The sequence below is a fragment of the Xyrauchen texanus genome, chromosome 16, assembly GCF_025860055.1.
Source record: "Xyrauchen texanus isolate HMW12.3.18 chromosome 16, RBS_HiC_50CHRs, whole genome shotgun sequence".
Taxonomy (NCBI): Eukaryota; Metazoa; Chordata; class Actinopteri; order Cypriniformes; family Catostomidae; genus Xyrauchen; species Xyrauchen texanus.
This window is the reverse complement of record NC_068291.1, coordinates 15,406,808-15,421,692: the sequence shown is the minus strand read 5'-3', so window position 1 is coordinate 15,421,692 and position 14,885 is coordinate 15,406,808. Positions and strand designations below refer to the sequence as shown.

General features: G+C 36.6%; 1 protein-coding gene across 1 annotated transcript in view; it reads left to right on the top strand.

Annotated features, from left to right (window-relative positions):
* The window catches only part of LOC127656733 (stAR-related lipid transfer protein 9-like), a 47,150-nt gene extending 32,595 nt beyond the window's left edge, over window positions 1-14,555 (top strand). The window contains exons 8-21 of the mRNA XM_052145211.1: window positions 1,627-1,769; window positions 2,014-2,081; window positions 2,240-2,337; window positions 6,232-6,432; window positions 6,733-6,830; window positions 6,945-7,022; window positions 7,358-7,432; window positions 8,897-9,076; window positions 11,680-11,734; window positions 11,825-11,950; window positions 12,078-12,160; window positions 13,537-13,598; window positions 13,961-14,133; window positions 14,485-14,555. Coding sequence (XP_052001171.1) covers window positions 1,627-1,769; window positions 2,014-2,081; window positions 2,240-2,337; window positions 6,232-6,432; window positions 6,733-6,830; window positions 6,945-7,022; window positions 7,358-7,432; window positions 8,897-9,076; window positions 11,680-11,734; window positions 11,825-11,950; window positions 12,078-12,160; window positions 13,537-13,598; window positions 13,961-14,133; window positions 14,485-14,492 — 1,448 coding nt within the window. The 3' untranslated portion in view covers window positions 14,493-14,555. The remainder of the gene's footprint in view (window positions 1-1,626; window positions 1,770-2,013; window positions 2,082-2,239; window positions 2,338-6,231; window positions 6,433-6,732; window positions 6,831-6,944; window positions 7,023-7,357; window positions 7,433-8,896; window positions 9,077-11,679; window positions 11,735-11,824; window positions 11,951-12,077; window positions 12,161-13,536; window positions 13,599-13,960; window positions 14,134-14,484) is intronic.
* Window positions 14,556-14,885: the final 330 nt, after the last annotated feature.

Below are 14,885 nucleotides of genomic sequence, written 5' to 3'. Positions count from 1 at the left end.
TTTCTCCAAAAATTGCCCTCAAGGCTATTCCTTGTGAAAGAATACAAAAGTCTGGTGAAGCCCCACAATTGAGTTTGTTTCACCTTGCATAATTTACTCTTATGAAAACATTGTGCTTTGAGGAAAGCTCTCAATGTGTGTTATAACATTAAGGGAGGCTTTGATAAATTGTTGTGTGTTTTTACTTAAGAGGTACAGTAAATGTGTAAAGTTATTCATTCCTGACTGTTTGCATTTGCAACTCAATTCCCAACACCGCTTGGGCCAGGGGTGGTAAGCTTGTAGATCTGTTTCTGCCCCTCCTCCATCCCTCCCTGACTCTCCAACATCCAGTCATTGTGTATTAGGAGAAAGCCCAGTGCAGCAAAGGAAGTGACCTCACTTCCATGTGGCTGCTTGGAGCCCAGTGGAGCAGTAGTGATCAAGATGTCTTTCACACACATGTACATTCAATGGCCCCTAAAAGTATTTGGACACTTCAACCACACATAAAAATGTATGAATTTCATTGCATTCGATTAGATAATAAAATGACAATCTAAGTGGCATCTGCAAACATATGATGCTAGACCCTTTCTCAGGACTATGTTTGCAATTACGTTTGACCAACTGGTTTCATGGTCATTTTCAGTAGATGTATGAAGTCATTTCCTCTTCAGATCATACAGATGCAGAGTAGAGTAACCACAGGTGTAGTTCATCACCTTAACTACGGACATGTTACACTTAGGCCAGACAACCACAAAGTATCCGAATCCTTTTTGTCTTAATTTTGGACTGTTTGAATTTGAATACTTAGCACACTTCTTTCTGAGAAATGTTTTGTCTGAAAATTGTTCTTCTGTTATCTTTCTTTAAAATAAAAGTCTTTTGTGTTGATATTTAGGTATATGATGCAGTGTGATAGAAATTGCTCATCTTTTCCTGATTTTTATATTGTTTACCATTATTTAAACTGATAGTTCACCCAAAAAATAAAAGATCTCTCATCATTTACTCACCCTTATTTTCTTCTGCAGAGCACAAACAAAGATTTTTAGAAGAATATATATGCTTTTTTGGTCCATACAATGCAAGTGAATGGTGACCAGATCTTTGCTCCAAAAATCACATAAAGGCCACATAAAAGTAATCCATAAGACTCCAGTGGTTACATCTATGTCTTCAGAAGTGATATGATAGGTGTGGGTGAGAAACAGATCAATATTTAATATTTATTTTTTACCATAAATGTCCACTTTCACTTTCAAAATGTGAAAGTGGAGATTTATACTTAGAAAGGACATTACAATGGATCTGTCTCTCACCCACACCTATCATATCACTTCTGAAGACAAAGATATAATCACTGGAGTCTTATGGATTACTTTTATGTGGCCTTTATGTGATTTTTGGAGCAAAGATCTGGTCACCATTCACTTGCATTGTAAGGTTCTACAGAGCTGAGATATTCTTCTAAAAATCTTTGTTTGTGTTCTGCAGCAGATAGAAAGTCCTACACATCTGGGATGGTATGAGGTAGAGTAAATAATGAGAGAATGAAACAATTTTGGTGAACTATCCCTTTAAGTTTCTTTGTCCAATCAGAAAAGATGATGATGCAATTATACTGTATGTTGGTTCTAGGTCTCTCTCAACATGTAGTGACAGACTACAAACAGGCAGTGGATCTGCTTGAGGTGGGCATCGCCAACCGCATCACCGCCGCTACACACGTCCATGATGCTAGCAGTCGATCTCATGCCATCTTTACCATTCGATACACACAGGTTTGAATCTAATGTCCTCTCCATGGCACCATCAGATCCCCATCAGTTTGTCTTTTGCCCTGTTTTTAAACATTGCAAACTGCATAAGACTAGTTTAGTTGTCTGTTTAAAGTACTTTGCTCTATATAGCAGCTGGTTATTCTAGATATATTCTTGCTTGATTATCAAATTAACTAAAGTCTGACTAAACCACTAAGAACACTGAGCTTAATGTTTTTTTTGTGCTTTTGTTTGTTTTTTGTAGGCTATTCTAGAAAATAACCTTCCTTCAGAAATTGTGAGCAAGATCAATTTGGTGGACCTGGCTGGCAGGTTAGTTGTCTATGTTTGTTTGTAGTTTTACTTAAACCAATAACACATATGATACGTGGGCAAGTTTCCCCTAGTGGTTGATCACTGGATGGCCATCTTAATTGTGAACAGTGAAGTTCTGACATTGGCTTGAGACCCTATTCTTTGTGCTGTGTCAGTGAGCGAGCAGACCCGCACTACTGCAGAGACAGAATAACAGAGGGAGCCAACATCAACAAATCTCTCGTCACGCTTGGGATCGTCATTTCTGCTCTTGGTAGGCACTGGCTTTCTTTAATCATATCTACTCTTACTAGTGGTGCTTGCTAAAGCAATAACCGTATCCGAATTTGTGTACCTTTACAGTTTGTACAGCATTTGATGAAGAATGTACTTTTCGTCTGTTAATAAAGTATGTTCTTTAGGTATTTACTTTCATGGTGTATATATACAGGTCCTTCTCAAAAAATTAGCATATTGTGATAAAGGTCATTATTTTCCATAATGTAATGATAAAAATTAAACTTTCATATATTTTAGATTCATTGCACACCAACTGAAATATTTCAGGTCTTTTATTGTTTTAATACTGATGATTTTGGCATACAGCTCATGAAAACCCAAAATTCCTATCTAAAAAAAATTAGCATATTTCATCCGACCAATAAAAGAAGGGTTTTTAATACCAAAAAAAAGTCAACCTTCAAATAATTATGTTCAGTTATGCACTCAATACTTGGTCGGGAATCCTTTTGCAGAAATGACTGCTTCAATGCGGCGTGGCATGGAGGCAATCAGCCTGTGGCACTGCTGAGGTGTTATGGAGGCCCAGGATGCTTCGATAGCGGCCTTAAGCTCATCCAGAGTGTTGGGTCTTGCGTCTCTCAACTTTCTCTTCATAATATCCCACAGATTCTCTATGGGGTTCAGGTCAGGAGAGTTGGCAGGCCAATTGAGCATAGTAATACCATGGCCAGTAAACCATTTACCAGTGGTTTTGGCACTGTGAGCAGGTGCCAGGTCGTGCTGAAAAATGAAATCTTCATCTCCATAAAGCTTTTCAGCAGATGGAAGCATGAAGTGCTCCAAAATCTCCTGAAATCTCCTAGCTGCATTGACCCTGCCCTTGATAAAACAAAGTGGACCAACACCAGCAGCTGACATGGCACCCCAGACCATCACTGACTGTGGGTACTTGACACTGGACTTCAGGCATTTTGGCATTTCCTTCTCCCCAGTCTTCCTCCAGACTCTGGCACCTTGATTTCCGAATGACATGCAAAATTTGCTTTCATCCGAAAAAAGTACTTTGGACCACTGAGCAACAGTCCAGTGTTGCTTCTCTGTAGCCCAGGTCAGGCGCTTCTGCCGCTGTTTCTGGTTCAAAAGTGGCTTGACCTGGGGAATGCGGGGATGTTTCTACTCCAGACTCAGTCCACTGCTTCCGCAGGTCCCCCAAGGTCTGGAATCGGTCCTTCTCCACAATCTTCCTCAGGGTCCGGTCACCTCTTCTCGTTGTGCAGCATTTTTGCCACACTTTTTCCTTCCCACAGACTTCCCACTGAGGTGCCTTGATACAGCACTCTGGGAACAGCCTATTTGTTCAGAAATTTCTTTCTGTGTCTTACCCTCTTGCTTGAGGGTGTCAATGATGGCCTTCTGGACAGCAGTCAGGTCGGCAGTCTTACCCATGATTGCGGTTTTGAGTAATGAAACTGGCTGGGAGTTTTTAAAAGCCTCAGGAATCTTTTGCAGGTGTTTAGAGTTAATTAGTTGATTCAGATGATTAGGTTAATAGCTCGTTTAGAGACACTTTTCATGATATGCTAATTTTTTTAGATAGGAATTTTGGGTTTTCATGAGCTGTATGCCAAAATCATCAGTATTAAAACAATAAAAGGCCTGAAATATTTCAGTTGGTGTGCAATGAATCTAAAATATATGAAAGTTTAATTTTTATCATTACATTATGGAAAATAATGACCTTTATCACAATATGCTAATTTTTTGAGAAGGACCTGTATGTATGTATATATATATATATATATATATATATATATATATATATATATATATATATATATATATATAGAGCATTTACAGTTGAAAAGAGCTGCCAGACTCTTAATTGTAGTTCAGCATTTTGAATCTGAATGGTCCTCAGTTCTTTTGGGATAGTATTGTGTCTAACTGATGCACTCGTCAGAATCTCGGTAGATGCAGTTGATCATCCGGGTATTTTTTGCCTAGTGTTTTATGATATTTAGGATTTGGACATCCTACTCATTTCACATTCTACTTTTGGCATATTATATAGTGCATATTTGAAAACAGGGAATCACTATAGCTGTTGCCAGTACTGGGTAGCAATGGATTACATGTAATCTGGATTATGAAATCAGATTACAACAATCAAGTACTTGTAATTAGATTAAATTACATTATAAAATACTTATAATCAGATTACAGTTACTTTTTATAGATTTCATGATTACACATGAATCATGCAACTGCAGTAAATTGTTCATAAATTATTTGGTCCCCTAATAATTTTTTTACTCATTAAATTCTAAATGAGCCTATCGCTGATATATGTTAGATCATGCCTTCTCATGACAAATAATCATGCAAACTACTAATCATTGCTGATGTATAACTGTGAAATAATATGTCTAAATCACATCCAGTTACTTTCATTAATTATTAATTCTGAAAGTCTGGACAAAATAAAACTTCAAACCTGCAAGACAATAGTATTAAAAAAATCCTCTTCTAAATAAGAATAATTCAAACAATCCTTTTCTGCCATCTTTGCCAAAAATAGCGAGTAAAATTAAAAAAGGAATATCAATTCTGATATTTTGATTACGTTTTCTTAAATGTGTTATGTCAGCAGCATTATGTCAAAATTATATAGATTATCCTACTCAAATGCATGTGACATCAAATAAACAAGAGTTAGATCACAGGTAATCAAAAAGTAATCCAAAATAATCCGATTATATTACCAAAAAATGTGATTAATGCGAGTTGTTAAAAAGTTTAATGCTTTTATTTTTCTTGTGCGCGATTAACCCATTTATCCTTAATAAAACCTAACTTAACAGAATAACACTGATGCACACACCACACACACAACAGCAGTTCTGTGTCAGTGATTAAATGATGGAGAAATGAGCTCTTAACACTATTTGTTGTACAAAACAAGCCCAGATGGAACTTGTGATAGAAAAGATGTTTGAACCGCTATTTATTTACCACAGAAGCACATTGAGTCTTAACTATCACAAAAACGCAGAATGAGACATTTTGTCTGCAAGCACTTTTCATGCAAATCATGAATGCAGCTTCATGATTGCTGTAGCAAAGTGGATAGCCACTGTCTGCTGGCTGATTAAAATTGTGGAGGATGAGAGTTTAGGAGATTTAATGCCTATTGCAATAAATACTCAACCTATGGGGACTAATTATTTTAATTAATCAACCTCCCACTTAGACTTTGGGAAACGTTTAATGTTACTTAAATCAGTGCTATATTTCTATCTTTATACTGTTGAAGGCTTTGTTTGGAAAAGGTTAATAAAGCATTATATTGTTACATATTGTTTTGTGTTCTGTCCCAAAAAGAAAATAAATGCATTTTGACAGGAAAAGAAGTGAGTGTGTGTGTGTGTATATATATATATATATATATATATATATATATATATATATATATATATATGGATTTGAAAATAACCCTTATCTTAAATATAAAAATTCAACATGGAACTCATTCCACACTGTTTTTGCTATGGACATGATAAATAATTTTTTCTGCGAATGAGAACAAACTGTGCTAGAGAATATGTGTGCCCTGTTCAGCAATTGGACTTACGATTGACTCCTGGTGGACAATAAAATGGGTGAAAATATAAAGTAGACTTAAATTTAAGGACTCGGGTGGGCTCTTCAGAATGCCCAGCATGCACCCACCCCAAAAACACTAGCAATCTCGTAACGATGCTTAAAACCACTGAGAACACCTTAGCAATGCCCACGCAACCACCAGCATTGTGGCAACAGGCTTTGCACGGGCAAGCACCGCTTGCATTTTCTGAAGAACTTGTGAAAATATTTGTATCCTCTTTGTTAACTCCTTGTTAAATATTTTTTTTGCTGCCACCTCCAGCTCAGAACTGTCAGATGTTCAGCAGCAATCAGAGCATTAACAGTGTGCTCAGTGAGGGTGAAGGGAGCACTGTAGGCAGCCAGTCCAGCTCTCTGTCAGGCAGTGGACGCAGACATTGCTTCATCCCCTACAGAGACTCCGTCCTCACCTGGCTCCTCAAAGACAGTCTGGGCGGCAACTCAAAGACTATCATGATTGCAAGTAAGTCATTCAGAATGAAAATGATATTCTTGTCTTGCATCTGTTGCAGTAGCCTTCTGAAAAGACCAGCACTTTTGGTCAGCAGCATATGTTGTATTTTGGTTGCTGGTCCCCAGCATGGTATATTGGTGTACTGGTGTCCATAGCAGGCTTCTAAACTAGGTTAATCAGCAAGAACATCATGGCAAGGCCATGCTGGTCAACCAGCCTCACCAACTAACCAGACCAGCACTAATCAGGCTGGGCCAGTGTGGAAATGCTGGTCTTTTCTGTATTTAAATTATTCTCGTTGTTCTCCAGCTGTCTCACCATCCAGCAGCAGCTACAGTGAGACTCTGAGCACCCTCCGCTACGCAGCTCACGCCAGGAACATCGTCAACAAGCCAAGAGTTAACGAGGTGTGGCCATGTGTATCTGTAGAACTTGTTGTACCAACATCAGCTTATAATAAAAGCCTGTGTTGTGTCCACTGAATGGAAATAAAATAAAACCATTTACTTGTTTTACTTTAGGACGCCAATGTAAGGCTGATCAGAGAACTGCGTGAGGAAATTGATCGTCTAAAGAGCATGCTGCTCAGCTTTGAAATGGTATGAGATTCGTACATGTCATCCTAACTAGACACAACACATTACAACAAGCCGATTAACATAATATGAATCTCATGTAATATTTCTTAATATTTAACTGAAAGCGAAATGCTGTGCAAAGTGACAAAATAAGAGCCAATCAAAACATATTTGATTTTCAATAAAAAAAACTGACAGTCATGGCTGTTTATAGATGTGATTTATCACTTGATGCTTTGTAACATTGCACCTGGTTAGGTCACATTGTCACAATGTGGATGATATTAGCCAAATGTCCATATTCAGACAAAAGTGTTTGTATTGCGCTCATTAATTGCCTTTGCCATTCACAGCAGAGGAACCCCAGCCCATCGCTCAATGATGAAAGAGAAGGCAGCCTGTCTGATATAGTCCTACAGAATGAACTGAAGGTGAGTTCATATACATGAAACACTAGAGTCAGATATTCAATTATTGTACCACTTCCTACCTTCAAACACCTAGGCTGTCTTGCCACCTCACTGCCCAGTCAGTCGATAACTTTTGCATGAAAGTTCTAAAGCATGTACTTTGAGATGCTGAAGTGCTCGACCATGCACGAGATGCAACGGCATCTGGAAAAATGAAATATATACTAGCGTTAAAGGGATAGGTCATCCAAAAATGAAAATTCTCTCATCATTTACTCGCCCTAATGCCATCGCAGAGGTGAATGACTTTCTCCTACTGAACACAAAAAAGAATATCTCAGCTCTTTAGGTCCATACAATGCTTGTGATTGGGTACCAAAATTTGGAAGCTCCAAAAAGCTCATAAAGGCAGCACAAATGTAATCCAGCCAACTCCAGTGTTAATCCATATCTTCAGAAGTGATATGATAGTTGTGGGGGAGAAACAGATTTACATTTACATTTACATTTATGCATTTGGCAGACGCTTTTATCCAAAGCGACTTACAGAGCACTTATTAAAGGTACAATCCCCCCGGAGCAACTTGGAGTTAAATGCCTTGCTCAAGGACACAATGGTGTTGGCTGTGGGGATTGAACCAGCGATTTTCTGATTACCAGATTACCAGTAATGTGCTTTAGACCACTACACCACCACCAATCAATATTTAAGTAGGTGGCGAAATGCACAAAGAATGTGAGTCAGCAAAAACAATATAAGAAGAAAAATGTGAAAATGAAGATTTATAGTAAAAAAGGACTTAAATATTGATCTGTTTCTTACCCACATCTATCATAACACTTCTGAAGACATGGATATAACCACTGGATTCTTATGGAATACTTTTATACTGCCTTTATGTGCTTTTTAGCTTCAAAGTTTTGCATTGCATTGTTTGGCCTATAGAGCTGAGATATTTTTCTAAAAATATAAATGTTTTGTTCTGCAGAAGAAAGAAAGTCATAAACATCTGGGATGGGGTGAGGTAATGATGAGAGAATTTCATTTTTGGTTGAACTATCCCTTTAAGTCTTCCAAGGCACCATAACATCATGTCTAATAATCTAGAGCAAATTCAAGAAGCTTAAAGAAGCAAATATTTATTTACTGCAATGCTTAATTTTAGCAATTAATGGAAGAAATAAAAAAATGGAAACAAAATAGACACACAGTATATGTGGAAAAAAATATTTATTTAATTTCATCTGCCCTCTCTCAGACACCATTTTTATTCTTTCTAGCAACCACCAAGCTGTACTGACTGTGGGCCACCATATGCAGTGAAAGATACATATATGCTGCCTTTTAAAAAACAACCAGATGAAGGCGTCTTAGTAGATTAGATGCTATGCAAAAGTTGGATTCGGACGTGCTATTACGCCATCCTATCTTTGTATACTTTCTCAGAAGGCAACGTTTTTCAGACAATCACGTTGTCTTTTCAGGTGGAGCAGCTGACGAAAGACTGGTCTGACAGTTGGTATGATAAGCGAGCCTTGCTAGAACGCTACAGTGTGGACATTAATCAGGACAGAGCTGGAGTGCTTATCCACTCTCTCCTGCCCCACCTCATCGCTCTGGAACCAGACGTCCTCAGCACAGGAGTCACCATCTACCATCTTCGGGTACTGGCCTAACTGTAGCTTCCCCTTGAAATGTTACTATCCAGCAAGTTATATGCAATGTAGACCTTAGTCATGGTACACGACTTATACAATTTTGTGTCAATGAAAAAGAGGTTATAAGGTGTAGATGTAATTGTCTATTCAATAATTTATCTTCTAGTCCTAGGTCACATCTAATTTTCACAACCGTGTTTTTGTTCACTGTAAAGACGTATTTTCAATGTTGCATCGGCTGAATGATTGACACCAAGTTATAGGGTTCCTGTGGACAATGTGGAAATAGCAGGGAATTTTAAAATTGTGTCATGGAAAGTAATACAATTTATGAAGTCATGGAAACATCACTGAAATGCCTATAGTGAATATATATTTATACATATATTAGGGTTGCACGGTTATAATGAAATATCGTGATACCAACATTTTTTAAATGGTACAATATCATCTTGTTGTTAATTTTGAGAGTTTTGAGATTAAATCAAAGACCATTTGAAAATAATAACAAAAAAGGCTATATATTGCCAAGTGCAGAAGGATGTAATTTAATTAAATGATATACAGTCACATGCGCTGCATACCACAGTATGAATAAGAGGTGCCTCTCTGCCCTGTCATCTCCTTCACACACAGGCACGAATACACACACACAAACACAACACACACTACTAATGCTTGATTTTCATGCAGTGGGTCCAATAGTATCCATCTGCAGAACCTCATATCAGTGTGTTTAGTGTATAATTGGCTGTGTGCTCTCAAATTACCGTTTTCACCATTGCAGCTCAGAGATTTCAGCTTGCGAGTAGCGGGAAGCTTGATATAACGATATAAGGGATAGTTCTCCCAAAAATCAAAATTCTCTCATCATTTACTCACCCTTATGTCATCCTAGATGTGTATGACTTTCTTAATTCTGCTGAACACAAAGGAAGATTTTTAGAAGAATATCTCAGTTCTGTAGGTTCATACAATGCAAGTGAATGGTGGTCAGAACTTTGAAGGCCCAAAAAACATATAAAGGCAGCATAAAAGTAATCCATAAGACTCCAGTGGTTGAATCCATGTCCTCAGAAGCGATATGGTAGGAGTGGGTGAGAAACAGATAAATATTTATGTACATTTTTACTAAAAATCTCCACTTTCACTTTTATTATTTTGCATTTTGTCTGGGTAGGGAGGAGAAATTATAGGAAAATAAGAAGACATAAATATTGATCTGTTTCTCACCTAAACCTATCATATCACTTCTGAATACATGGATTAAAACACTGGAGTAATTTGGATTTCTTTTGTGCTGCCTTCACTTTGAATGGACCTACAGAGCTGAAATCTTGAAATGATGAGAGAATAAACATTTTTGGGTGAACTATCCCTTTAAATATGGCATCTTACCTTACTAAGGTCTATGGTTGCTTTTTCCAGTCATATCTGTTCAGCCCTCAGCTAGTCTGCTCCTTACAAAAGTCTTCTGCTCTGTCTGGTGTTTAACTAATGATTCTTTGTCTTTCCTTACAGTAGATTGTCTCTTCATTTCTCTTCTGTATTTTCTAGTCTTGTTCTGTTTGCAAAACTCTTGAGATACGTCTCACAGGAAGGTAAAAAAGAGCTTTGGTCATGTTGTCTTGCTCTCTCTGCTCAGTTTTCCCTCTCTCCTTTTCACTTACCTACTTTCATGCGGTTGTGTTGTACATTTAGTAAAAGTTCCTCAGAGGTGTTTACTTAAATCTGTGCTAGGAGGTTAGCCCGTATAGCCCATGAAATTCTCTAGGCTTCGCAGTTTCTGCATTTTACCTTCTTTAAAAGCTAAAACCACTTGGGAATGATTCTGTTCCTGGACGTTTTATCCCACATAACAGAGTTGACAAATTCCCTGCATAGCTTTGATGTGTGATCAAAGCTGGAGCTTACTGCAAATAAACACAATTTAGAGGAATATTCCGGGTTCAATACAAGTTAAGCTTAATCGACAGCATTTGTGGCATACTGTTGATTACCACGAAAACTAATTTTGACTCATCTGTGTTACAGTGAGGCAAATACAATGGAAGTGAATGTGGCGAATCCATAAATGTTAAAATACTCACTGTTTCAAAAGTATTACCACAAGGCAAAGTATTTGCATATTAACATTATTTTAGTGTGATAAAGTCGCTTACTAACCTTTTCTGTTTTATCCAATTTTACAACTTTGTTGCCATGACAACATAACGTAAACCTTAAACCGACCATAAAACAAAGATTTTTGAAACAACTTTACAGCTAAAATAATACACAAGTTTAACAGAAGAATTACTGCTTTTATAAAATTATAAGTTTCACATTTCTGCCTTTTTTAAACCCTCCAAAAATTGGCCCCATTCACTTCCATTGTAAATGCCTCACTGTAACCAAGATATTTGCATTTTTTTAAAGAAAAGGAGAGACGAGTCAACATTTTTTCTTTGTGGAAATCAACATTATGCCACAAATGCTGTCAATTGAGCTTAACTTGTATTGAACTCTGAATATTCCTTTTAGGATTTAATAATGTTTTGTTTTGGACATGTCCAACAGTGCAGTGCACCTAATCCTATTAATGTTTAATGTCTTTTTTGGTGCTGTAGAAAGGGGTGACAAGAATCGGGCCTCGGGATGAGAATCTGGAAGAACCTCACATAGGTAGCTCATATTCATCTCAATAAGTTCTGTAGGGCAATACAATTGTTTGAAGTGGACAGTATTGATTTACTTTGCTCCTCAACCCTTCAGTCTTGCCAGAAGGTTCTGCATGTGAGATTGAGAATCAGAGTGGTGTGGTGACCCTGAAGCCTGTCCCGGGGAATATCTGCATGGTCGGTGAGAGAGAGGTCACTGAACCCTGCAGACTCGCACAAGGTAAATACAATGTGCACATAAACCCATTTACACCCATTTTTTTCCTGCACAGACCTTTACATACAAATAGCAGATTATATTGTAAGTATGTTCTAATGTTTTGTTGTGCAACTCTATCATCCCGAAGGTGCAGTGATAAATTTAGGAGGACTTCATAAGTTCAGGTTCAATCACCCTGAAGAAGCAGCAGTTCTGAGGGAGAGGAGACGGGTACAGTGCACAGATTACACACACGATTACACCTATATACAGTGTGGTTCAGAATAAAGTAGTCCACGTCCAAAAACTGGGAGTTAAAATCGAATTTAAACCTGGACATAAAGTTTTAGGGTTTAAAATACTAATACATTGTGAAATTAATGTACATTTATAAACCGTTTGCTCAAATAGTTTTGCTCATCATATAATTTGCTTCTTTTTTTCCATAATAGATTTGTAGGTTGATTTTCAGTTTGTGAATACAGAGTACATCTCTAGTCATTGTCCAGAATCAAAATGTATTTGTTTAAAAAACTGCTGGTATATGTACAGGGCATTTTCAGAAAAAGAAAATAAAGACATACATGCACTGCAAAAAAATCATCTTTTCCAGTAAAAACATGTAAACATTATTAAAGGAATATTCCGGGTTCAATACAAGTTAATCAACAGTATTTGTGACCATGTTGATTACCACAAAAATAATTTGTACTTCTTTTCTTTAAAAAAGCAAAAATCTGGGTTACAAGTGAGGCACTTACAATGGAAGTGAATTTTTGGAGGGTTTAAAGGCAGAAATGTGAAGCTTATAATTTTATAAAAGCACTTGCATTAATTCTTTTAAAAATTGTGTATTATTTGAGCTGGAATGTTCTTTAACTAGTGGTTTACAGGGTTTAAGGCATTATATCATCATTGCAATGGAGCTATAAAATTGGCTATAACTTATGTCAAAGAAAAGTGATTTTTATCACATTAAAATCATGTTAACACACAAATTGTTAATGCCTTGTGGCTATACTTTTGAAACCTTGAGTATTTCAATGTTTATAGATTGGCCACCATTCACTTCCATTGTAAGTGCCTCACTGGAACCCAAATTTTGTTTGTTTTTTAAGAAAAGGAGGGTCGAGTCAGAATTAATTTTTGTGATAAACATTATGCCACAAATGCTGTTGACTGAGCTTAACTTGTATTGAACTCTGAATATTCCTTTAAAACAAGATAAGTTTACTTTTATAAAGATATTTTTTCTTGTTTTTAGAGAAATCTAACAAAATTAAGTACAATTTTATAACAAGAAAAACTATTGGCCAACGATTGATTCAAAGGGAAAACAAGTTTATTTTTCTAACTCCATAGGCTAACTGTATTTTCTGGTTTTAAACATTAACCTTAGTCAAATTCTTATAGGAAAATTAGACAAAAAATACTCCGTAAGAACATGAATGTTTGATTTCATTACAAGAACTGTACACTTGCACAAATGAAAGAGTTATTGTGTTTCTTATTTAAATTTGCATGCATAGTAAAGATTGAATGAATGCACCCAATTTAGTACTAAATTTGCTTGAATCAAAGAGTAATACATTTTGTGGTCTTTGCAGACCAGTGAAGGAGGTCTGATGTTCAACTCTACAGACCTCATCATGCTCCGTTCTGACTCAAGGTAAATGTTCTTGTTAACACAAGAACAATACATTTCAGAACCATCAAATGCTTCCTCATTGATGCATTGCACAAGTTCATGATGTTTCTAAATGTTGAACTGATAATGAGCTCTCCAGAGAAACATTACCTTGTTTATAGAATCGGCTTGCTGTTGCTGCGTTTCTACTGAGAGTATGCAAACAACAAAAGAGGATAGATGGAATGAAATTAGTTTGTTTGCTTTGTTTCTGTCATGCATTATTAAATCAAATACTTTCACTTGAATTGTTTTTGTTTTTGCTTGAATTTTTAACCAGTGAACATATTGTTGTACTGCCTCATCCCCAGTCTGTGAGTTTATGTTTGTTGTTGTGTGCTCAGGGTTGCAGGAGCAGGTTGTCATGAGAACGGCAATGTATCGGCTCCCAGACAGCGACTAGCAGAGCAGCAACGGTACGTAGAGTGTTTACGAGAGGAGATTCATCTGGAACAGAGACGAGCGGAGAGAGATCTGGAGAGAGAGCAGGCGTGTCTTCGACAGCAACACTCTGAGAGTGAGTACTGAACATACTGAACATACTGACAAACCGAGTCTTACTTGATTCAATGCCAGATCACACTATAGTTATTACAAAGTTTACTGCTTTGTCTTAACCTTTAAGATGTATTCTTAAATCTTCTCTGAGGTTTTTAAAACATACTTTAATTTTCCACCCTGTGGTTTTTTGACAGTGTGTAAGGGTGTTTCTTCAACTGTGGGTGTATTTGGCCCTGTGGACTTAATAGAAATTGAAATTGTATAAGTAGAAATTGTTCACAAGTGAGATTTGGCTTTATTTTTCTTTTCTTCACATAAAATGTTATATTAAACATACTTTTTTTTTTTTTTTTTTTTGTCTCCTCAGTAAACTAACTTTGATACAACTTTATTAAAGGCTAAATTGTTTGTTGTAGTAGAAATGACGTGACATCTGTGCAACGCCTGTAAAAAAATTATATAAATAATTTTCACAAAACCAATACTAAAGCAGTTGGATTATTTTTCTCTTTGTTTACATCATAAATTTAATTCATATCTTTGCGATGGATTTTCATAGTTTAAGATTGAAAGTCTGGATCTGGGACAGCAATAAAACTAAAAATATCTATGAATAAGGCATTTTGAAGGATAGCAAAAAGAAAAAAGAAAGAAAATAAATTATGGATAAATAAAAGATACTATAAAAAGTTTAAGACTGTTTTAATTTGACCTTCTTAAATAAAAAAGTTAGAAATCTGGCATTTATAGAGCTTGATTGTAAAGAAA